The sequence below is a fragment of the Cantharellus anzutake genome (genome assembly GCF_015039405.1).
Source record: "Cantharellus anzutake strain C23 chromosome Unknown EI90scaffold_18, whole genome shotgun sequence".
In the NCBI taxonomy this organism is placed as follows: Eukaryota; Fungi; Basidiomycota; class Agaricomycetes; order Cantharellales; family Hydnaceae; genus Cantharellus; species Cantharellus anzutake.
This window is the reverse complement of record NW_024066968.1, coordinates 537,895-560,853: the sequence shown is the minus strand read 5'-3', so window position 1 is coordinate 560,853 and position 22,959 is coordinate 537,895. Positions and strand designations below refer to the sequence as shown.

The following is a 22,959-nucleotide window of genomic DNA, read 5'->3' as shown; positions in this document are numbered from 1 at the left end:
CTTCAGCCACTTCGATAGATCACTATCAACAACAAGTTAAGGGGACCTTTAATCCAAACGTTACCGAGTTGCCGACTCCAGCAGCATCAAGTGTGATCTCATTTAGCAACTTCTCTAATTCCAATGGGGATTTGCCGTCCGTCTCAGCGAGTAATAACAATCTTCCGCTTGGTATTCCAGAGTTACGGTTCGATATAGGCGCGAATGGCGGCATCGGCCCTGAATCGTCTACGTCCAGTCCGTTGGATTACGATTCTTTGATATATTCTGGATACATTAGTTCAACGACCCATTTGCCGTCGCCACTGGCATCTGGCCCTCCCAGCATGAGTGGCAGTGCCAGCTCTCGTAGTAGCTCCCCAACCTCAGAGCATCCTATTAAGCAGGAGGAGGGTCGTACTCGTTTGTGGATTTTGCGACAGCGACAGCGGTAGCCCCATCTCCGCCCTTGTACAATGGTGGTGTGAGTGAGGACGCGAAACCTGCACTTTCTACCTCTGCCTCTCAGGGAGCACCCCCAGGATCTGGAAGTACTGTGTATAGCGTTGCGGATTCAGGTCTCGCGCCTCTGGAGGCACCGCTGAGCATGGGGATGGACCCGTTCGAGAGGTATCTGAACGGCGGTGACTTCAAGCCTACTGTTATCTCTTCTCCTTCATCCCAAGTGCAAGCATGGTACCAAACTGCGCCTTGGGGGTCGTACATATCTCAGGGCGTCGATTCCTCTAGTCCGTCGTCCACTTCGTATGGGTTGAATTCAGCGATTTATCCTATGGATGGTTTCGCCCAGGGTTTCGCAGGGGCCTCTCCATCAACTACTTCATCCCCCGGAGATTCCTCAGGTGGTGTCGGGGGGCTCCCGATGTACAGCCCGGTTCCCCGACCATCGTTGACTTCCTTGAAGTCCCCGCCCTCTCTTTGGAGCCATTAGAGCAGGACAGTCCCCACTCATTTTGAACACGTGACCCCATTCCCCACCCACATTCTGGTTACTGTCTTGCCATTCCATACCCATTGGTGCTGCGTCGCTCGTCGAACGCTTTTTCTCTCTCTTATTTCCCTATTCGAACGATGTGTTGCACTCATCGATTCTTCCCTCCCGTTTCTTTCATCTTTCCTTGCTGGCCTCGCATTCCGTGTCGTCGCTCTCTTTCTTTTGTGTATGCGGACGCATATTGATGGTTTCCTACTTAGATGTAGTACAACAGTCTCTGCGATCCTGGAGTGAGGGGTTGGAGTATTAGTTTTGTTTCATTTCCCATCGATTTTTTCTTAGCCGAGACGACGTGTACTGACGTTCGGTTTGTTTTATGCCATATGTTCTATCTTCTCGTGCTTGCTTTTTGATTATGTTGCATCACTTGTACCAGTACACTTCAGGCAAAAAGAATTGACACACTCTCTAAAGACATAGATATCATGAATTGAAGGATAATTCTGCCGAACGTGGTGATGGACGGATGTCATCGATCGCCACATTATTGGGAATATCCTATGTTCCGATCATGTCTTCTCAATTCGGAGGTGTACGTGTAACTCGGGGAGGTGCGGGGACTCCAAAAAGACACGATGATGGGTAGCTATATACGTACTACGCGGAGTTCGAAGCCAGGTCTGACTGCAGGGAAAAGATATGTTAAAACATCGAAAGCCCGGTGAGAAATCGACGTGCGTTCCGATCAATTGCATGAGGACGAACGTAGTCGCTGGTTGTCATTGGATGTGCATAATTCCAGCTGCACATGCGCACGGCTCATCAAGTACATACATGTAGTTGTGCGGACATCATGGATACTGGGGGTTAATATGACGGACTGAAGCTATAAGAGGAAGACCAAGAAAGATGGCACGGGGGATCATCGGCGTGCGTCGGCATAGTGATGCGCGCATGTGAAGACGGGGTATTAGGTATCGCCACGTCATTACACTTGCCATGTGGTTTTAATTGTACCCTATATTATGGGCTCAAAATTCATTTTGGGTCATCAGCGGAATATGGATATGGCTCAGGGAGGTGACTACGTACCTTCACGCTCGGGGCGTATCGAGGTCGCCGCATACCGGAAGTCTGCTGCCTGATCGGATCTCCCCTGCCCGATGAACATTGGCTAACGCGCACCTTCACTTCATCGGATACTCGCTCAATACCATCCACGGTCATTGGCATCGAAGCGTACTCTAGCTCCGCGTATGATGTGATGTTTGTCATACCTGGAAAGCCTGAGCACGATGGCGGACATCTAGGGGCTCCAGTGCCCCCGCTAGCTCACTGGGAGTGCCCTTTGTGAGCACACTGCATCGTGAGTCCTTGTCCCGGGTAGCCTCTATTGACTGCCGCACCACATTGGGATGCTCTGGGGCACGGCATCACAATACTTCAAGCAAGTTGTACAGGTGATCCCGCTTTCAGGTTGCAGCCAAAACCAGCCGCGCCGGCTATCATGATGTCAAGCTTTTGGGGGTGGGGAATGGGGTCAAACCTCGGCCTGAAGTTTGGTGTAGCCATCCAACAACCTACATAACAATGTTACCTGGTTCAACGTTTCGCCATGTGTGATTGGATCGCAACCAAGACTTTAGCTTCTGTGTTATGTCTGAAGCGCAGCGGTCAGTCGAGTTGGGGGTTTGATAAGTGGAAATTGGCCATAGCTCCTGCAATGGCGTGTTTATATCTCATTTTCTGCTAGTAAGCATCGAAAACTAGGCTTCATATCACAGACTACCTTCGGCTCGGGGCGGCGCACGCCATGAGTCGAACAAGCTCAAAGGCATGTTTGACGCCAATGTGTGCACATCCGGCCGTGAAGCATATCAACGGAATCGGTCAACGAGCCCCTCATCGAACACCTAACCGAGTGTTTTGTGCTGGCGTCAGCCACTCTGATTCGATGCAAGATGGAGGAATGAGGAATGAATTACTGTACCGTACTTAATTCAACGCATGTTGGCAGTTGTTCGTTCATGCATGACACCCACCTGTACAACGGTGTCGTGTAAGTGCTTGCTGATTTTGATTACACATATATGATATAACCTTGCGATCTGCACCGCTATTTTTGAGTGGCACCCGCTTATCGTCGGCGTTTCCCACAAGTACGAGGTCGTGCTGCGCCCCCCGGCGCTAGTTCTCTCTCCCCCTTTTCCTTATCTTAGACCTTCTCGGGCCCTTTGTCTCTTACTCGAGCGTCTCATTCAAGGGAGTGAAGCAAACGGAAGATGGCCACTGCTTCCAAAGTCATCGGAGTCCTCGTTCTCTCTCTGTTTGGAGATCGGATAGCCACTTATGACGATCCGACGACGTACCGGATGTCCAGTGTGAACATTACGACTCTGGGACAGGTTGGTGTTCGTCGCTTTGCGCTAGTGGATCTCATTCATGACGTGAATGGATACTGACTGTATGAACCCCTAAATCTTCCCCTACCTTCGGTTGTGCTGGGACTGAATCGGCCCCTGCTGGGTCCACTGCACTCCTACCTTTGCGATCGACATGTCAACACATCAATTTCGTCTATTCCGCCGCCGCCGTGCCGTTACCCATTGTAATTGCTCAGACCCAGGAGTACCGACTGGGTCAGCTCCTATGGCAAACCTATTTCAACCACACATCTCTTTCCTACCTCGGCGACCCAAGTCCAATCTCAGCCCTCGTCGCATCCGGTGCAGTCCGTTTTGACGCCGATATGGGTGGCCAAGGTCATGTCATATACGACTCGGCTGTAGCCCTGAGTCAAGGGATGTGGCCCCCAGTCAATATCCGCGATGTACCAAGTATCACACTCGCGAATGGGTCGACGATCAAGAGTCCGCTGGGGGGGTTTCGATTTACTTCCAGTAAGTAGGAATGGACGATGAGCGTGAGAGCTAGCTTTAATCCATTGTTTTTGTGCCTACGCGCTCAACAGTTAATCAAATTCATCCTTGGGACGACGTCTCATTGGAAGGTTGGCTGGAGTGCCCGGTAAGCATTCTTGTTTTTTCCCCTGTATTTCTTGATTGTGATTTCATCTTCGGATTTGACAGAATTTTGAAACCGCGATGCAATCATTTTATTCTAGCTCTGGTTTTCGGCAAGTTGAAAAGGACAATGAAGAATTCCTCAGTTCGCTGTCGTACTGGGTAGGCAACCGATCGACGTCCCTATCAGACATCAAGAATGTGAGTCTCATTCTTTTTGTCATTGACAGGTTGAACACAAACGACGTTCCTGCTTTTCTTTTTCTAGCTTTACGATTACCTCAGCATCCGATACATTCACGATGCAGCGTTCTCATCTGTACTGCCTTCTGGCGTGCTTAACAAAGCACGTCAGCTCGCGAGCTATCATGAATCTGGGGTGTATACTTCGACTGACCTGAACAGTACACATAATGGTCTGTCTTCCTTCCTTGCGTTTCCCAGGTTATCAGGCCGTTTGTTATCGGATACTAATATGATTCCATGTTGGAATGAATGAATTAGTCCCAGGTCGCGCTCTCCTGCCGAAGATCCTCAACGCTATCGAAGGAATCGCAAACAAATCCAATCCTTTGAAGTTCTATAGTATGAGTTTGAGCCATCAGCCCCTCATGAGCTTGCTCAGTATGATGGGTGTTTCGGAGAGCTATGCAAACTTGACCGGATTATGTACGTTATATCTATGTCAAATTAGTTGCGAACTGTTGAATACTAACATTCTAGTCTGGCTTTGTTATTATAGTTAGCCAAGCCGGCTCAATCGCCCTCGAAGTCCGGACTGATAACGACGGGGAAAATCCGTTCATTCAGTTCCTCTTGAAGAATGGCACCTCAGATCCACACTACTCGGGTTACGCACTCTTTGGAGGCTCACCCGATATTAGCGTCTCAAAGTTTGAATCAATGTTACAACCATTTGGGCTCTCTACACTTTCAAGTTGGTGTGGTCTCTGCGGAACCCACATTACGAGAGGATGTGGATCGACCCGCGCAAGTAACAATGCGGATTTGAGTTCGGTGGCGGCAGGACTCATGGGCGCAGGTGCTACGCTCTTTGTGGCGCTGATGCTTGTGACCCTGTGTGTGATGGTGGGCTTATTGAAGGTTGGGGAATGGGGAAAGAGGCTAGGCGCTGTTATTGTTGCACCGATGCAGCACTCTAGGAAGGGGAGCAATGTGAAGAGCGGAGGGGAACAGAGCGAGAATGATGATGAGGTGCGCCTCGCGCGAAAGTGGGAGGATGATCAGGGGAATGCGTCTGCGGGTTGAAGGCAGTTGGGAGTCCCGATAACCAGGAGGGCCTGAGTTAATCACCGACCCTCACTCTGGATTCCCTACGCTCTAGAAGAGGCACTCTTTCGGTCCTCTTATCGCACTCGCCACTTTATGCCCCTCTTTCCTCGGCGACTTATGATGATGACGCCAGTCGTATTGGTGCTGCATTTGCAATCTCCCCATCTCGCTCCGCTTCCATCAGTTTCCAACTTTAGGGGCTTTTGTTTTGTTCTTTGCTTCCGTCACCGCCTCGCCCTTTCCCCTTTCCATTCCATCACATGGCATCGGCTTTTTCGCCTTGGCATCTGTGGACGATGCTTCATCTTTTTTTTGCTGTTCTTACACCATTTCTTTCACACGCCACGCGTCGCGACAATTGTCAACACTTGCTATTACCCTTCAGCCTATCAGTGTACTATCAGTTGCACCCTTCATGTCTTTTATCCGTTTCCAAGTCCACCCTCGGGTATTCTTTATCCTGTTGTAACATTATGTACGAGTAGAATGACTTGCTTATGATCATATCCGGGATTTTTGAGTCCGCCTGGGCATTTGCACAGCATCGAAAAAGGCTGATCAGTCAATCCAATTGTTATCGCCGTGCCTTGCCGCACGCGCCGAGACATAATGAACGACCATTCTCTCCGCCCTTGACAGTCCTCAGGCCTGTCACGCCCGTTGCTCACGTCTTGTACATGCTAGGTAAGTTGGGTAGGTGGAAGAAAAAGCCACGGGGGCTTTTCCCGCTCAAGTTTCCCAAGTAGGCAGCTACCGAATTTCAATGGGTATATAGTCTGTATCTATCGGCGGTCAGTTGTAGGTAACTGGCTTGCTCCCCCCGTGCACACGCCCTGTAACCTCTTTCTCACACTTTCCTTCCGCTTTCCTGACACTCTCCTCTGTTGTGTCGCCAAGCCAGCGCCGTACTGTTCCTTTTCAAAGACGGTAGCTGAACCTGGACGGGAGAGGGAACAATAATGACGAGTACGGGTGCCAGAATTCTTGGGGTGCTCGTTCTTTCAATGTATGGGGACAAGCTTGGGGAGTACCAGAATCCGTATACATACGATTCTTCAGGGCTGGCGCTTACCCCGTTGGGAGAGGTGAGCGCGTTTCACACTTGGATTGGCTGATGTCGGATGGAGTGCTGATCAGATCAATTCCTTTATCGACTCGCATTGGTCGTTGTGCCAACGTTCTTGTATGTCGATGCTTGATGATGGTGCACTCCACTTGGGAAATCGAACCCTTGCATGGCTAAACTCGGTGATCGTGATTACTTGGTCGATTCTTCCTCCGTATACCCACAGGTTCAGGAATACCAGCTGGGCAGATACCTTTGGCAAACTTACTTTAATGACACTTCTCCTTCTCATGTTTCTGAAGAAGTGCCGTTGTCAACGCTTCTCTCTGGGGGAGGAATCCTCTTCGAAGCCGATGGAGGTGGCGATGGGAGGGTGATATACGATTCGGCTACGGCGCTTACTCAGGGCATGTGGCCGCCTTTGAGTAAGAGTAATTTGGGAAATATGACGCTGGCGAATGGGACGTCGGTTCTTAGTCCGTTGCAGGGTTTGCAGTACATTCCTAGTAAGTACAGGTCTCCATTGTACGTGGTGTGAGCGCACGATGTTCCTCGCACACGAAAGAGCCGTGTGAGTCAATGCTGAAGATTTATTTGCACAGTCGCGCCCATCGATCCTGCCGATGACGTATCGTTTGAAGGATGGCTCGATTGTCCGGTATGCCATTTCCCCTGATATTACGGCCCCCTCCCCTCCTATGTTAACTGGCCGTACGGCCCATGGGTTTAACAGACTTTCTGGAATGCCACGAGATCGTTTTATAATAGCACAGACTTCAAGAAAGTTGCGAGTGACAATGCAGCCTTCCTTGATTCATTGTCGTCCTTGGTAGGCAACCGAACGACGAACCTGACACAAATGATGGGCGTGAGTGTCGTGATCGGGGATCTGCTCGCCTCTTAATTGATATTCAATCGGGCTGCGGTGCTGACCTCCCGTGTCCGACTCTTAGATCTACGGCTTTGTCAATACAGAATACATTCACAATCCCGCGTTTCATCTGGCTACCTCCAGTGATACACTTACCAAAACGCGGCAGCTTGCAAATTACTATGCCGCAGGAGTGTACAGCTCGTCTGATATGGGCAGTATTCACAATAGTTCGTACACTTTTTGTTTACTCCATTTCCCTCCCTCGTTTGCTCTTGCTCCTCGCTCCGGATCACCGAGTGCTGATGCGACTTGTATTTTTGTTTTTATGTTTTGACTGGCTGACAGTCCCTGGCCGCGCTCTTTTACCAAAGATTCTCAAAGGGGTTAATAGGCTCGCGGACCTCGGCGATCCATTGAGGTTCTATAGTATGAGCATGAGCTATGAGCCGTTCATGAGTTTGTTCAATATGATGGGCGTCTCGGGGACTTTTGCTAATATAAGCGGAATTAGTGCGTGCCTTCATCCTACTCCAGTTCTTGATGCTAATCTACGACGACATCCTTTGCTATTTTACACCACGTCACTTTCCCAACTTGTTGCTCACTAAGTCAATTATGCCGGCGCAGCTGCCTTTGAGGTCCGCACGGACATGTACGGCAACAACCCCGTTATCCGGTTCCTTGTCAAAAACGGTACATCCGATTCCGGCTTTACCACTTACTCGCTCTTCGGCGGTACAAAGGATGTCAGCCTCAAACAATTCAGGACCTTGTTGCAACCTCATTCGCTCAACACGCTCTCCAGTTGGTGTTACACCTGCGACAACAACTTCAGTAGGGGGTGCGAGGCGAACTCAACTATCCCAGTACCGCCGAATCCCTTCGCTAACCGGTCGAACAATAAGCTTACTGCGGTAGCGTCTGGGTTAATAGGGGCGGGTGCTACGCTATTCGTGGCGTTGTTATCCGTTACGGTTTGTATGATGACGGGCTTCTTGAAGCTTGGTAAGAGAGGGAAACGGTTGAGCGCCGTGATGAGTGCTCCTGGACATCATCCGAGGAGAGGGAGCGATTTTAAGGATGGAATGGACGATGATGACGTCCAACTCAGGAAGTGGGATAGGATGCCTGATGGTCAGAAGAGCACGGTTTGACGTGTGACCAAAGCGTCCTCTTCCCGTCACCCCTTGCGTCCTCCATCTTGGGGACTCTTTCTCTTGCCTCCTTGTGCTTCTTGCTTCGTTGGTCAACTCGAGTTGTACTACTTGTTTCTTCCGGGTCCATACTTGGTCTGGTGGTAATTCGCCATTCCCTTGCGTGGTCCCGTCCCCGATGTATGGATGATTGTAACCTTATGATTCTTGCTTGCTATCCATTTGTTCACCTCGCTTCACTTTCACGGTTGTTTTCCTTTTCTTTGGCGTATTACTAGCTGTATCACAGATCGTATTACATTGTCTGAGCTGTGTCTCCGTGTATAGTCCGTTAAACTCGTCGCATGTTCTCTTGGCTTGTGCGTGAGTGACTCGCCAATTATTATCCAGTTACGCTGGTTTCAACGAAAGATCATCACTCGCGGTGAAGTCGTCTATATGCTTCGATATAAGGCCAGTCCGATCCTTGCCAGTTGTGTAACTCGAAGACATGCATGCATATGTGCTTGGCGGTAGGTATGTATTCATGGTGATTCGCTTGGAGGTACAGATTCTGCTAATCGATACGCTGCCCAAGAGCACCGGAGGACAAGATCAATGGCTCGCGATTGGACGGCGCGCAGACCCGCACGGGCACTACACTTGAATAATTTCGCTATCCCCCATATAATTAAAGGTGCCGGAGGCTAATGCAGGTCCTATTCATGCAAAAAGTCTTGACGGGTTATGCAGGAAAGGTATCAAAGAAAGTTGGGTGCCCAGATGGGCAAAGAGGACGCTAGCCTAAGAACCCATAATACGGTGTGGCAAATAATCAAAGGCTGCAGGTCCCCTGTTGTCCACAAGTTCGCAAATATGATCACAGCACAAGACAACATTTATTTTGGACCTAGCCCAGTCATCTCGTGATGCCACGCACAAAGAACCATGCTGGTGGGTAGCGGTGGCAACTTTCGCGGAAGGAACACGGTATAAACAGAGCGCGTAGAAAGGACTAGTAAGGGATTCAATATTTTTAAGTCTATTGAACGGCCTTCTTGCGCTTCCCCACTTGGGCTTGGAAACCGGTCTTGATAGCGCTGACTGAGCGCCGAGAGCCACAAGACTCGCATGTCATGAAGTAAATTCGGGTCTCTTTCGTGAGAATTGTGTCTGGTGATTTGCACGTCTTGCATGTCACGTATTCAACTGACATCATGATATTTTTCAGCCATCAGATGAGGGACAATCTGGAACCGCTTACCGATATATCGTCTGAGAACGTTCTCTATCTGCTTGGGCTGAAATCGGCCTTTGATAACCAATCGCTTTTCGCCATCCACACTTCCCGTTGTACCCAACTCAGCAAAGATAAACTGGATAATATGTTCGGGTTGTCGGTGCATTCTCCTGCATATCTCCGCGATATTGGCAAAAATTGTTTTCTTGTTTCCATCGCGGTGTACGGAAGGGGGAACAATTGTATAACGTTTGCGTGTGCCAGAGGAAAGGTCTGGATTTTGCGACTGAAGCGTTCTGATTATGCGGCCAAGCAGCTGGGCAGATTTTTAGTCAAAAGCTTGTGCAGATAAACGATATAAAAACGCACCTCAGCATAGGTGTAGTCACGATCCGTCCCATGCCACGTCTCCTCCCTGGTTCCACTCTCAGAAGCTGTTGATCGGGAAGCAGCAAACACATCATCACCAAGGTCCGCTTCATCATAGTCACCCCCCTCATCGACATCATCATCCGCCCTCTTTTCACTGCTCTCCTGTAGCTCCCTTTCAAATGCTTCAAGGTCAAACGCGGCTTTCTTCGATTTTCTCCTTTTCTTTATTTCGGAGAAGTCATCCAGAGCATCACCTCCATGGGGAACGTCTCCTGCCCCATCGCTGGGCGGCTATTATTGAAAAAAAAAGCATGCACACGAAAAATTGAGTGGTAAGTGTGATCGTTAGGTTATCAGCGTCACGCACAGGTTTTGGCGTTGATGAATCCAACGCGCTCTCGAGCTCATCTAGATCGAAAGTGGCTTTTTTCTTCTTCTTTTTCTTCAAGTCAGAGAAATCATCCGTTGGAGGCGCACCCGCGTCAATTGTGGGTGCAGGTGCGAGCAAGGATGAAGGCCCCTCATCCTAGAGGGTCATCAGCATATCGAGTCATCCCGAGACCTACTTCTGCTCACATGGACCGTAGGAGCTTCAGCTCCTCCGTCCACCCCTAACGAATCTTCACTAAACGCTACCGCCTTCTTCTTTTTCTTCTTTTTTAATGATGGGTCGAAAAGAGGCTCCTCGAGATGGGCATTGTCGTCTGCCATGGTAGATTGATATCAGGTGCTTCTGAGCAACACGTGATCATTTCCGCTCATTTATTCATTTATTTCCTTCCTTTCCATTTCTTAATCTTTCATCAACACCACGACAATACCCACCGACACTGCAAAACCCGAGGATCATTGACATCAGACGATACCAATCAGACTACCCACACATCAAGTATGGAAGGTCCCCTCATGTGCGCTGCACGGGACAGCCCCATTAAGACAGATTTATCGTCATTATCATTGTTCCTCATTTCTCTTTCTCTTCCTGATTGATGCTTTTACGTTGTTGTTCCTGAGTAGGTTTGTTATATAATGACATTGGATCTTTTTTTAGTCTTGTTCTTTAACGGAGTTATCTGCAACGTTCACCATCACTGCTGAACAATAGGCAGGACTCTGTGACAAACAAACAATATATAGAGCTCAACAATACTATCGCGAACCACTTTGGAACAATTCCGAAGAACTACACGAGTTCACTGTTAACGAGTGAAGGCTCCCCATAAGCCAAATGACGCGTAAAGTCCCGCATCATTCATCTTCAGGATTACTCTGGTTTTTGCTAGATCCAAAATTACAATCCACCAGGGTCGTCGTCCATCACGCTAGTGCTCCTGATTTTGGATGATGTGCACCCAAATCGCTTAATCCCCCTAGGTGGAAAGTCGTGCTTGCCGGAAGCACCATCGAACCACACTCAGTGCTGGTGCACAAACTGGATGGGCTTCCGACCACACTGAGCGTGAAGTACGCAACTAGGACTAGGGATACACATGACCCTTTGGGAACTCCAGTTGTTACTTCCCTGAACTGGTGCGGTCTTCCATCCAGGTATATTGTAGTCTTTGCCCCTGTGCGTAAATACCGCGTAAATCCGCACGACCCACCCAGGATCTGGGCGTACAGAGGCAGAAGAAGTGAGACAATATTTTCCTTCCAGATAGTGAAACTCTGGTGTCATCTAACCGAGTCTACCGCCATCCCAACCAAGCACCGCTTGGGAAGGTATCGTGGCAGAGTTGGCCGAATCTATTGTGTTTTTCGATGGCTGATTTGCATGGTCAAACAGAATGACAGCAGTGGTAGATCAGAGAACGGCCGTAGCGTGGAGTTTAGAATGGAGACCACGCAACTAGCAGCAACTCAATTCCCCCTATCATCCAAGTAGTAACAGACGGATTCCAATATTCTTCAAGCAATTCACAAAGGAGTGCTGAGATTGGTTACGTATCCGAATGCAGACATGAAGCCTACGGCTGATGTTGGCATCATTTCCTCTTCAGGATGGTTTTGCCTTTAACTGGAAGTGGCCGGCTTAGCAGTGTTGTAGCGCGGAGAGTCGACAGCCTAAACATAGACTTCTGAATTGGCTGCCACCAGTGCCGGCCAACACAAGGGCAGGGACTTGCCCCGGTGGCTTTCGCGATGCAAATCGTATTTATTGAATTTTTAGAGGCCCGATGTCCCCGTGCGGCCGATAGAAACGGCTGGGTTTTGGTTTTGTTGGGAAGAGGACGAAGGGGTGTCACGTCAGGACTATTTGCAATAGGAGACATATGTTGACATTGTTGTCATTCATTCATTCCGCTCAAAATTTAGTCATCGCAGGTTTTGAGTCACTCGTCTTCTACTACCATATCTTCCAGCGCGTTGTTTGGGCTTGCGCCAGGCGGTATGGTTGATATGCATCGTCTGTAATTTCCTAACCTTTTTGAGTACTAAAGTTGGCCAGCCCGTTGGTTCGGGCAAGGATCCGGGTACCAGAACTCGGGGAATTTGGCTTGTGATCGCATTTTGCCATTCGTTGTCTTTTCTATCGCTTTTTCTCGTGCGTGATCGATCAATACTACTGTCCATCAATCCGCCATTTGTAGTCTTTCTGGCTCACACCTTGCAAGTTTCGCAAATCACGGTCACTCGACCGGGGACCGTTCCGTAGGCCATCTTCATGTGGCCGAGCTAGCGCGCTTCTCTCGGCACTATCTATTGATGTTATCGGTTCGAAAGTGCATTCGACGCCCGTTGAAACTACGGCTTCCGACAACCCATTGACTTGCCATTGACGTTAGATGATGGCCGTGGTTTCGGTTTGGGTGCTGTCCTCGCGTGGCAAACGTGACAGTCTTGAGCTCAACGCTTACATGTTTTGAAACGATAGTTTCGACTGTCTGTCATCTTGAAAATCCATATTCTATTTATCCGTGGTTTGAGCCTCATGTTAAAGATTTAGCCCAGTGCCACCCTGAATCCGACCTGGGTGTCCCGTTCCGCGCCGGTTTCCCTCTGGTCCGAATACCTGTGTTGGCAATGATCAACTGTATGCTCGGTTACGGACAGCTCAGCTTCTGCCGCTGGCGACATGCGCCGCGCGTTTCCTCTAATCTCCCCGTGGGCGCTAATTACTGGCGGCCCCGGGCGTACAGTGGCACTCCCCCGGAGGTCCGGCGGCGTTGGTTCTAGCGATGCGCCAAAATTCAGTCTTACACTGGTTTCCTGGAGTCCTGTGAAACAGCATGCCTTTGTCTCGAGAGGGTGATCTAGGGGAATGTGTATTATCTTCGTGCACAGCTTCCGGTGTCTCCAATTTCGGCTCGCATCAGGAAATGGGGCTTAGATGTTCTCCCCCTGTTTCTAGGGTAGCATACCACTGCTCTAGCGCTCCCCGACCGATGTTGGACAAGTCCGTTTTGGGCTAAGGAATCTGCGGAGCAAGGGGGTGACTGCCACTCTTGAATTTGGTTATAAATCGATCCCCATAAGGTTTGAACACCTGGCGCGCCTCCATGCGGGGTATCTGATTTCGGTTGCAGCTTTTATTCAAACACGGTCTTCAGAGCACCGAGTGACGTCACGCCTTGTGTGAGGACCAATAGCGGTTTACACCTCATCCCTCGTGTGGCTTCAGAGGCCGGTTCCGAACTTTGGCCGGGTCCATCCAGACACAGGAAGATCCAGTGCCGGAGACGGTGTTCCGCGGCTGACTTTTGACTTTATCTGTGATTGATCGGCGGACGCGTAACTCGAAAATTGATGGCAATCCGTTCACCGTTCACCATGTTAGCTAATACCTCGTCCGGGATGGTCTTTCTATCATCGATTTAGGAGCAATTACTGTGCGGGTGTTTCCCTTACCAGGAGACCGGTTCCTGATATATTTTGTCGGTTGATGGGTAGTGGGCTCAACAGCGATATCAAATGGAAAATCGTTATTGGGGACGAACAGGAAATGAAGCCCACCGAGAATATTAGTGCCATGTGTAGTTACTAAAATTACTCACTTAAATTGGTCAGTGTTGCTGAGTCACTTCAGGGCAAATCCCGGTCACATGTCATCGCCGTCACGGTTTGACTTTGTCTGTTTGTCTACAACGTCAGCGCCTTTGACCTCTGGCCTGCCTTGGTCTACATGCTCCGCCCGGGCTTCTGCCATTCACGTAGCCTGACCGACGCCGTTCCTAATATAACCCGGCAGTTCCACTGTCAATGGTGCTCCCTCCGATTTCGTCCTGCAAGCTAACACGCCGGGTTGGAGAAGGGCAAACATCCGAATAATTATCAGTAAATCCCTTCTTAGTAATGATAGGAGTGCTCAATTTATCGCTGGATATAAAGATGTGCCAACTTGAGCCAGTCGACTCGGACATCTTCAGCATTTCATCTCACCCTTCTTCGAGAATCCTGAGCGCCTGGGCGTAATAGTGATGGCATCTGCTTCATCTGCTTCTTTAACCCCTGGTCAAGCGTGTTTAGAATGTCGCCGTCGGAAAGTCGTGGGTAGCCGGTCCTCACGGCACTATTCCACTGATTCACTGGTGCTTTTATGTTACCCTATTTAGAAGTGTGACGGTTCCCGGCCGGTTTGCGGCCGCTGCGACCGCCTTCGGAAAGAATGTGAATACGAACAGATCGTTCGTCGCCTTCAAGTGGACATCATGGAGGATCGTCTCTCCGAGATTGAGTCAGGGATCCAGGCATATTTGAGACGTCCAGCATCAATGGAACATCCACTGATGAAGAAGCTTACTGGGGATGGTGGTGATCGCCACCACCCACAAAATTTAGTCAGCCCTTTCTTACCCTTGTATACTGGAGAACCCCGCAGCTCTTCAACGGTCGTTCCTGAATCCAACGGCTCTGTCACTTCTGAGGCTTTGCTCGCAGGATATGGATCAGTGACGCCCAGAACGATTCCTGAATCCGGTCTCGGACAAATTGGCGTTGACTCAGAGCTCCCCGCTGAATTGAGCGAGTACTTGCGAGTCCATGCCCCATCAATATTACGGGGAGTATTGCTAACGGAGAGCTGTGATCCCTTTAGGATACGAATGGCCCTTCCGTTCCGGAATCAATTTCATATGAATATGCACTTGCCAAGGTTGCTATTCAGGAGTCGTCTTCCGCCCACACACCCAGATTCGATTCACCCTGCTCTACTGAACTCCATATACCTGGCGGTATGCTCCACCAGCGGGGGACAGATGGCGGAATACGAGTCGCGCTTCTTGACCAGAACTAGGACCGAGTCCGAACGGGCGTTGGGTTTTGTGGATAGACTCGTCCACTTCATGTGGGCTTCTGTCATCTTAGCGTCCTACTATATTCGCCGTGGGCGTATCGTGGAGGCCCATAATACCATTTCGGGGACGGTCAGTTTTGCCGTGGCAGCGGGACTTCATCGAGCACCCGACGTACCCCATGGCACGGAGGTCATCGTTCTTCCGCCAGCTGACGCGGTTGAAACTCAAGACCGTGTCGCTCTTTGGCATGCTCTGACGCAACTGGAAGCATCCAGTTCCCTGAGGACCGGTTTTCAGACTATTGCTCCCAAGGATGTCAGTAACACTTCGGTTGCTTGTTAATTCGGTGATTAATACTAGACTCCATTTCCGAAGCATCAAGCCAGCATAAGGGCTCTATTTTTCGCGCAACCTGCCATCGTACGCGTGTAACATTCACTCATCTAACCGCGAGTACTAATAATTCGGATCACAGCAGGTAATACCCTCTGTGCCACATGTGGTGTTGCAGACTAAAGCTTCCGCCCTTCTAATGGGCATACGAGAATACCTCGTAGCCATCAAAGGTATGACCTCTGTCTGCTGCGTATCGAATAACTTAGTGAAGTCACTCCGAGATGTCGGAACCGCAGGGCTGCCTCCTGCAGCGACTGAACGCTACTCGATGCTTGTAACGTCCCTACGCATTATCCAACAAGAAATCCCCGCTGTAGACCGACCTCTCGGCCTTCAATCCACCGAGTCCGTCAGCAAAACGAATCCTGCCATTGTTCAACTCCATTGCTATGTGAACCTCTGTTCCATCCTGCTGTATAACGCCGCGGCCGCTGAAAACCCGAGGGACATTCAACTCACTGTGCGGTCTGCGGAATCGATGGCCCGTGCCTGTTCCGCTGTGCGGCGTGATGAGCCCCTATTGCTTATACAGGCACACCCAGACTTGGTGGTAAGTGTTCTGGGAATGACTCTTCGCCTCCGAATTGACTGGCCTTCCCAGTGGTGTCTCCATAGTGCTTGCGAAGTCCTCATTCGCGACTTCATGACGCGCAGAGCTCAAAATGAAAATAACGCTGCAGTGCTCGAAGAGAGAGAAGCATTTATTAAATCTGTTTTTGACGTCTTGAATGATCTTATTGGATTTTTCCCTTCCTCCGGTGAGTGGATAGTTAGTACATCCTCGCCGCCACTTATTAATTACATGCTTTCTGTATAGAACCTGTCATTGGCAATCTCCCTCAACTCCTATTGGGAGGGGATCAATATGAGACAATCTGACGAGGGAGGATACAAGATGCACGAGCAGGAATCCGGATCTTTCATGCAACTATCATCTCATCCATTTCATCCTGTTTCGTCGTTCCCATTTGCAGAACCCACATGGGATTTTCGAATCATTTAGAACTAGACTAGACGCACTTGTGCTTTTGAATCTATGATTTTGTCTCCCTGACCCAGTCATCCAAATTACACACCGCAACACTACGAGACGTGGGATACCCTGTTTGGCAATACTGTCGTCCACGCTAGATAATTAAAGATTGATAAGCACCCAAGGCCGCCAATGGCATGCAGTTCGACGTAAAAACTATCAGTGCTTTGCGGGCTTTGCCCCTAAAGTGGATGAGGGTACTGTCAAAAGCAGCTATACTTAGATGGGCGGAATAGAACGAACCATCGACGAACATGTTACGAGTGGCGGAAGGAAGCTGAGCGATAAGTCCATCCAGCTCACGACTCATCTTGACTTGACATCCCAATCGTGATCTAGATTGTGCATTAGCATACCAGGATCCCATTGCCGAGTCAAGATTTCCTTACGTGTCTGTAAGGCCAAACGCCATATCAAGCATATCATTTTCATCATCCTCTGGTTCTGGAAGCTTGTCATAATACTCTGCTGTAAGGATAACATGGCACGTGGAGCAAGCTACTGATCCTTCGCATGCACCTATGGTGAACGTGCCAATATTCGTGTAAGGGTGTTACCTAACGGAAACTAGGCAGGAAACACCTTCAAGATCAACATCATACTCCTTTGCCAGATCGAGTAAGGAGTCCCCTTCATTAGCCTCTACCGTCTTGAGATGATTCCCTTTGGGGTCTTTGAAGTGGACCTTAAGTCTGTCATGGCAATGTCTTTTATTGTGACCGAAACCGTTAACTAACAAACCTACCCAGTGCCAGAAATTGGCCTTTCCACTTGTCCGTGAGATCTGTCTAGGAAAACCTCCGTGTGTTGGACGATGGGTATTGTCAGGGCGAGGCCTACGTTGTGATGTGTGCAAACTACATGACGTGGGTAATGACGCGGGTAGTGACGCTACTCTGAGACAAGTGCACAAAAACGTCCGTGGAAAACTACTTGACAAATAAACGTTCTTTTGGGAGCTGAATGGCAGGGCTTTGCGAAGGGGAGTGACGAGACACCTTTGCAACGATTGTCGAGTTAAGGTTTGCATTCATGCAATAGTTACGTAAGCAGCCTCCCACGCCAACGTGGAATCTCCCCAACACATTTACTAAGCAATGCTGAGAGTGCTCCTTGATGCAACTATTGGAGGATGTTTATGCGCAAACTGGGGAAGTCTTTGTACCCATTCCCTTGACAAACTAAGGCAACAAGCAGTGCTCGTTCAGACAGTGACACAGCCACCTATTCTCGCGGGCTCCCACGGTGGTCAACTGATCAGCTTCCCCGCATCAAATGAGTGGTCAAGTTCCCTCGCAGTCCTCAATGCACGCTGAGAGCCCTTCGCAGTATGCGCGAACAAATTTTTCTGTTGGTTCCAAATGGGTCAAGCATTTGTCCAAAGATCGGCTTGGCACGTTCTTGGATGGGCGTTATGGAGACGTCAATTTGGGCGCAGTTCTCTTTACTGAGAGAATTGATGATTCTCGTCACGTTGAGCTGGAAGGGTGGAGTGCTCCTGGAAGGAGCAACCTTCTTTCGAGGAAGCAGTGAAACAAGAATTTGTTCCCATTAAGAAGGGTACTGCTTTTGGTCCATCTTGTGCGTGTTTCATTAGGAGCTACTTTGTATCCGAGCGCTCCTAACATCTTTACTTGTTTTTCTTGGCTCAGGGGTGCGTATTGATTTACTGTTGCGTGCACATCATTTCCCTAGCGAACCCTCCAGACGAACCATTGGGTCAAAGTTCACCTCAAGATACCTTCCAGCTGGGTCAAGTACGAACGTGTACAATGTTAGCTTCTACTGTACCCCAATGTGGGAATGTTCTTTATTGGCATCTTCTAATGCTTTCTCGATTTGTTCGGATGGTTTTTACCCCTATCGCCACAGTCGAGTTCGATCCTAGTTGCGAAGCATTGATATTTGACACCTCGGGGACGCCACTCCACGGCATCACGGGAGGCTATGGTGGCGAACGGAGGGTTGAGTATGTCTTGAGTCCAGAGATTCGAAGGAAGGGGAGCGTAGATCTTGTCATTGAGGTTTCCTGCAATGGCATGTTCGGGAATGGAGACATGGTTGCTTCACCGGACGTAAGTCTTCTCTCGTCTTAGACATTACTGCAGGGAGGGACTGATTTTGATGATAATCCCAGGACAACAGGTGGTTCAATGTATGCAACCTTAATTTCAGCAGGAATCATGCCGCTCATGTCTGAGAATTCATTTATGTCGCTATAGATCAACTCTGCCGACTTAGTAGTTCCCAACCAGGAAGCGTGGCGACTCATGTGGGACTTCAACACGCTTCGCCAACTCTCCGATAGCCTCCCAGGCAACCATCCGCTTCAGAACCAAGCCCTCATCGCTGCCAATAAGATTATCAATACCTTCAGACACGATGACTCCACCAGTATTTCTAGGGCGCGTCAAGTTGCGGAACAAGTTTTTGGTGAAGGGTGGGAGAAAAAAGGCGATCGAATCTACAAGGAGGGTCGCGGAGTCGTCCAGGTTTGGGGCATTGGTCATTGTATGTACCCCCCTCTGCCTCCTTCGGACTTAAAAGGTGCTCATGCCTGCCCTTGAAGGCCACATTGACACTGCATGGTATGATCGCAAGGCGTTTAGGATGTAACCACTTCTCAGATGACTTGACATAGGCTTTGGCCGTACTCTGTCACGCAGCAGAAAGTGGCACGGTCGTGGGCGACTCAGGTTGATTTGATGGAACGATTCCCGGAGCACCGCTTCTGTGCCTCAAGCGCGCAACAATGGAAATGGCTAGAACAGGTTAATCGACGTCGTACCTCTATCTGGCTACCTCTAATGCAAGTGCCATATTTAGCTATACCCCAAACTGTTCGACAAGGTGAAGGCAAAAGTATTATCCGGCCAGTTTCATCCCGTTGGTGGATCATGGGTGGAGAATGATTCAAACATGCCATCTGGAGAGGCGCTGACGCGTCAACTCATCTTTGGCCAGCGATTCTTTCAGAGCAGGTTTGGCCTGAGGTCGAAGACGGGTTGGTTGCCTGATAGCTTCGGCTTCACTGGGGCACTCCCGCAGATCATTCGCGAAGCAGACATGCCTTACTTCTTTACACAGAAGATCAGTTGGAATAACATGTGGGTCACTACGAATTGGAACCCTTTTGTCAGGATTTAATTGGACCATTAATCGATATTGCGCTCCTAGAAATTCCTTCCCTCACACGACTTTCAACTGGATAGGCATTGATGGCTCTCAAGTTTTGACCCATATGACGCCAGTGGGTCAGTCCGCCAGCCCCACATGGGTTGATCCTTCGCTAACGCCCTAACCCGTTGACCTACTGCAGAGACCTATACTGCTCAGGCCAATGCACGTTGTTCAATGCGTTCGCAGTGACTCAATCTCGCTAACGGGCTTAACCTCATAGGTAGACGATGTCAAACGAGCAATCGAAAACAACAAGGTTCGCCATTTTGTCAACGCGCGGGTACGAGCAGCTGATGCGCCGTCATATAGAATCAGGAATCTAATGACAAAGCATTGCTTGTCTTTGGTAATGGAGATGGTGGAGGTAAGAGGGTTTAGAAACTGGCATCTGGCCTAATATTCATCAAATCTCTTGTCCAGGTGGTCCACTACCTCCTATGCTCGAGAGCGTGAGTTCAAGATACTACTCGCGTATCATAGCTTATTTCTAACTGTGTCAGCCTAGTTGCGCCGAATTAGAGCTGCGGCCAACGAAAGTCGGGAGACACTTCTTCCTTTGGTTAGTATGGGTTCAAGCGTGGATGAGTTTTATGCAGCAGTGGAGAAGGAGACTAACGAAGGGAAAAGTCTTCCTAACTGGTGCGTCGTGATCGGTTTGATTGCAATCAGTTGTGTGTGATTGCCAGCAATGTCCACACAGGCACGGCGAATTATATCTTGAGGTATTTGAACGCATTTCGCATTCTCCAAATCCGCGTTTATTGGTTGTTCTATTCGCTGCAGTTTCACCGTGGAACGTGTGAGTGCTTCCGTAGCTGCAAGCATGAGTATATCTGACGGAACTCACGTCAGACACCTCCCATGGTGAGGATAATTACCTCAAAATGTTGATATTGGGAAGTTCATGGTTGTCCTCTTCTGATAAGGCATTATTAAGAAGGGCAATCGTAAAAGCGAGATTCTTCTTAGGGAAGTTGAGGTTAGTCATTTCACGTATGTGATCAGCTCACGCTTGAACTTGTGGAATCGTAGCTTGTAGCCACGCTAGCATCTCTACAAAAACATTCGTACTCCTATCCGAAAGATGACATTGATGCGTTGTGGGAGAACTTACTTCTGAACCAATGTAGGGCCAACTCACCCCTGATGATATTGATCTCACTAACAATCTTGCAGTCCATGATGTCCTTCCTGGATCTGCCATTGGCATGGTTAGCCCGTCCGTCAACTAGAAAGACGGTCATGCTGAAGTTCTTACCAGGTGTACGAGGATGCGGAACGCATCTACGATGAAATTGCTCGGAAGGGGAAGAAACTCACCGAAGACGCTATCCGGGTGCTCATTCCATCTTCTATTTCATTGCCGCTTGAGGATGGGGTTCTTTCCGAGCTGGGAAAAGGTCGTATTTTTGCTGTTAACACTCTTCACTTTTCTCGAAAGGAAGTCGTCACTGTTCCTCTGATTGGGCCAGCTGTTTTCGTCAATTCGCTAAAGAATGAAGCGGTTCAAGTATCTCGAGGCGGGGAGAATGGCTATGTCATTGTAGAGGTTGAGTCAGGTAGTATGGCACCTATCAGCCTGTCCCTCGATACGCACACGAGCCGCGCTCAAGCTTTTGAAACGCCGTCGGGCGATTTTGTCCTTAAGAACGCTAATATCGAGCTCAAGATTTCTAAGGGAAGGATTACCAGTTTGTACGACGTTGTGATTGGGCGAGAGCTCATCCCTGAAGGAAGGGATGGTGGGTTGATCATCTTTGAGGATAAACCCTTATTCTGGGTAATATGCGCCATTTCCTGTTTTACGCCGCATCTAATACACATCTCGTATTACGAACAGGATGCTTGGGATGTTGAATGGTACCATTTGCAGACCGGTCGGCCGCTACAATTCGAATCCCCCAGGATCGTGGAGACCGGGCCCGCTTACGCGTAAGAGGATTCTTTTTATTATAAGGTGGCACAGCGTTTAGAACCCATGGTGCAGTTCAATCGAGTCCATCATTAAGTACGACAAGAGTACGATCAAAGTCATCATCTCGATCACTGCTCTTCCAGCGACGGAGATAGCTGGCTCACGTTCCAACATTCGGTTCGACGCCGAGGTGGACTGGCGCCAACGCCATGAATTCCTTAAGTTTGAGATCCCCTTGGACATTCACCATCCCACAGCAACCTTTGACACTGCCTTTGGTAACTTGACCCGCCCTACGCACCGCAACACTTCCTTGGATATCGCCAAGTTTGAGGTTTGTGGACACAAGGTTTGTCTTGCCACATGCAATCTTCTGCAATTGAGGGACTAACCGAACCTAATACACAGTACGCTGACCTCTCCGAGTATGGTTATGGCCTCGCCATACTTTCCGAATCTAAGTATGGTTTTGCCGCTGAAGGCGACATCCTCCGCATCTCTCTTCTTCGCTCTGCCACCGCACCTGATCCCATTCAAGACCAAGGCTACAACTCCTTCGCATGGGCCCTTCTACCCCATGCCAACCACTTCTACGACTCGGATGTGCCACTCGCTGCACATCTATTTAACTCGCCCGTCCACCTCCGACATGTTCCAGACGTCGTTGGTGTGCCCGCTGGTATTCAGATGGGATTGACCCATCACGGACTAATTACCGTTGAGGGCGCGAGGAATGTAATTCTCGAGACCATCAAGAGGGGTGACGATGATGATTATTCAGCAAGGTGGCGGAGTAGAGATCCCACTGTCATCCTACGCTTGTATGAGGCATACGGTGGACATGCCAAGACGAAAATACGAATGTGAGTGACCTTTTTCTTTCCCTCAATCAGTTTCCATGGCCTTACGCGATTCCTAGCGATTCGAGGATTGGAGTGAAGAAAGCAGCCCTTACTAATTTCCTCGAAGATGTCAAGTCCGAGCTCAAGCTCGAAACTGCACCATCGCTTGATCGTCCAGTCGGATCAGACACTGAAGACACGATCCTCAGTCTGAATTTCAGAGGCTTCCAGGTTCATACGGTGAAGTTGACAGTTGCAGCTCACATTGCCGTGTAAGTTTTTTTCTCACCCAGGAGCTGACGTAAAGCCCACTGACACATTAAAACCCTGCTGTAGATCTCAGCTCGATGGTTGGATCAACATCCTCCGCATCTAAGATGGCAAGTCAACAGGAATATTTGATATCCATTTGGTCCATCATATG

The 22,959-nt window shown here is 49.3% G+C and overlaps 6 protein-coding genes across 6 annotated transcripts; 4 read left to right on the top strand and 2 right to left on the bottom strand.

Moving 5' to 3' along the window:
• Nucleotides 1-3,216: 3,216 nt before the first annotated feature.
• On the top strand, nt 3,217-5,226 carry EI90DRAFT_3122149 (phosphoglycerate mutase-like protein; the record flags this gene model as incomplete). Its single annotated transcript, XM_039063466.1, has 7 exons — nt 3,217-3,339; nt 3,555-3,834; nt 3,906-3,961; nt 4,024-4,158; nt 4,226-4,373; nt 4,462-4,626; nt 4,700-5,226. 7 exons carry the CDS (start codon nt 3,217-3,219, stop codon nt 5,224-5,226), a joined length of 1,434 nt encoding a protein of 477 aa, XP_038917258.1.
• A 623-nt stretch (nt 5,227-5,849) lies between these two features.
• EI90DRAFT_3053004 (histidine phosphatase superfamily) lies at nt 5,850-8,757 on the top strand. Its single transcript, XM_039059994.1, has 7 exons — nt 5,850-6,335; nt 6,543-6,822; nt 6,919-6,974; nt 7,050-7,184; nt 7,270-7,417; nt 7,536-7,700; nt 7,800-8,757. Exons 1-7 carry the CDS (start codon nt 6,210-6,212, stop codon nt 8,342-8,344), a joined length of 1,455 nt encoding a protein of 484 aa, XP_038917257.1. The 5' UTR covers nt 5,850-6,209; the 3' UTR covers nt 8,345-8,757.
• Nucleotides 8,758-8,899: 142 nt separating this feature from the next.
• EI90DRAFT_2971222 (domain found in IF2B/IF5-domain-containing protein) lies at nt 8,900-10,646 on the bottom strand (the record flags this gene model as incomplete). Its single annotated transcript, XM_039055717.1, has 5 exons — nt 8,900-9,532; nt 9,588-9,879; nt 9,933-10,226; nt 10,303-10,461; nt 10,518-10,646. The coding sequence occupies 5 exons, from the start codon at nt 10,644-10,646 to the stop codon at nt 9,366-9,368; spliced, it is 1,041 nt and encodes a 346-aa protein (XP_038917256.1). The 3' UTR covers nt 8,900-9,365.
• A 3,618-nt stretch (nt 10,647-14,264) lies between these two features.
• On the top strand, nt 14,265-16,625 carry EI90DRAFT_3052991 (uncharacterized protein). The gene is made up of 8 exons (XM_039059993.1): nt 14,265-14,422; nt 14,489-14,907; nt 14,971-15,484; nt 15,545-15,589; nt 15,645-15,735; nt 15,787-16,115; nt 16,167-16,323; nt 16,383-16,625. Exons 1-8 carry the CDS (start codon nt 14,354-14,356, stop codon nt 16,442-16,444), a joined length of 1,686 nt encoding a protein of 561 aa, XP_038917255.1. The 5' UTR covers nt 14,265-14,353; the 3' UTR covers nt 16,445-16,625.
• On the bottom strand, nt 16,385-17,653 carry EI90DRAFT_3052989 (2Fe-2S ferredoxin-type domain-containing protein). The gene is made up of 6 exons (XM_039059992.1): nt 17,439-17,653; nt 17,344-17,386; nt 17,181-17,290; nt 16,988-17,117; nt 16,842-16,933; nt 16,385-16,780 (listed from the first exon to the last, which is right to left on the bottom strand). The coding sequence occupies exons 1-6, from the start codon at nt 17,626-17,628 to the stop codon at nt 16,758-16,760; spliced, it is 588 nt and encodes a 195-aa protein (XP_038917254.1). The 5' UTR covers nt 17,629-17,653; the 3' UTR covers nt 16,385-16,757.
• A 250-nt stretch (nt 17,654-17,903) lies between these two features.
• On the top strand, nt 17,904-22,911 carry EI90DRAFT_3145277 (glycoside hydrolase family 38 protein; the record flags this gene model as incomplete). The annotated part of the gene is made up of 24 exons (XM_039065258.1): nt 17,904-18,071; nt 18,104-18,205; nt 18,306-18,372; nt 18,471-18,673; nt 18,736-18,753; nt 18,821-19,109; nt 19,168-19,186; nt 19,240-19,369; nt 19,425-19,705; nt 19,776-19,875; nt 19,999-20,034; nt 20,088-20,150; nt 20,284-20,417; nt 20,479-20,500; nt 20,562-20,577; nt 20,705-20,757; nt 20,811-20,904; nt 20,955-20,989; nt 21,040-21,558; nt 21,619-21,710; nt 21,766-22,042; nt 22,102-22,556; nt 22,613-22,807; nt 22,872-22,911. 24 exons carry the CDS (start codon nt 17,904-17,906, stop codon nt 22,909-22,911), a joined length of 3,408 nt encoding a protein of 1,135 aa, XP_038917253.1.
• Nucleotides 22,912-22,959: the final 48 nt, after the last annotated feature.

What these genes read in the sequence shown, in the direction of transcription:
- EI90DRAFT_3053004 (XM_039059994.1), top strand. Translation starts at nt 6,210, where the DNA reads ATGACGAGTACGGGTGCCAGAATTCTTGGGGTGCTCGTTCTTTCAATG. An exon ending in AAGGATGGCTCGATTGTCCG is followed by an intron (nt 6,975 to 7,049) that starts GTATGCCATTTC and finishes TGGGTTTAACAG; the next exon opens with ACTTTCTGGAATGCCACGAG. An exon ending in ACCTGACACAAATGATGGGC is followed by an intron (nt 7,185 to 7,269) that starts GTGAGTGTCGTG and finishes TCCGACTCTTAG; the next exon opens with ATCTACGGCTTTGTCAATAC.
- EI90DRAFT_3052991 (XM_039059993.1), top strand. Translation starts at nt 14,354, where the DNA reads ATGGCATCTGCTTCATCTGCTTCTTTAACCCCTGGTCAAGCGTGTTTA. An exon ending in GCTGAATTGAGCGAGTACTT is followed by an intron (nt 14,908 to 14,970) that starts GCGAGTCCATGC and finishes TGATCCCTTTAG; the next exon opens with GATACGAATGGCCCTTCCGT. An exon ending in AGACTATTGCTCCCAAGGAT is followed by an intron (nt 15,485 to 15,544) that starts GTCAGTAACACT and finishes CCATTTCCGAAG; the next exon opens with CATCAAGCCAGCATAAGGGC.
- EI90DRAFT_3052989 (XM_039059992.1), bottom strand. Translation starts at nt 17,628, where the DNA reads ATGCAAACCTTAACTCGACAATCGTTGCAAAGGTGTCTCGTCACTCCC. An exon ending in TAGTTTGCACACATCACAAC is followed by an intron (nt 17,387 to 17,438) that starts GTAGGCCTCGCC and finishes AGGTTTTCCTAG; the next exon opens with ACAGATCTCACGGACAAGTG. An exon ending in GTATGATGTTGATCTTGAAG is followed by an intron (nt 17,118 to 17,180) that starts GTGTTTCCTGCC and finishes CGTTCACCATAG; the next exon opens with GTGCATGCGAAGGATCAGTA.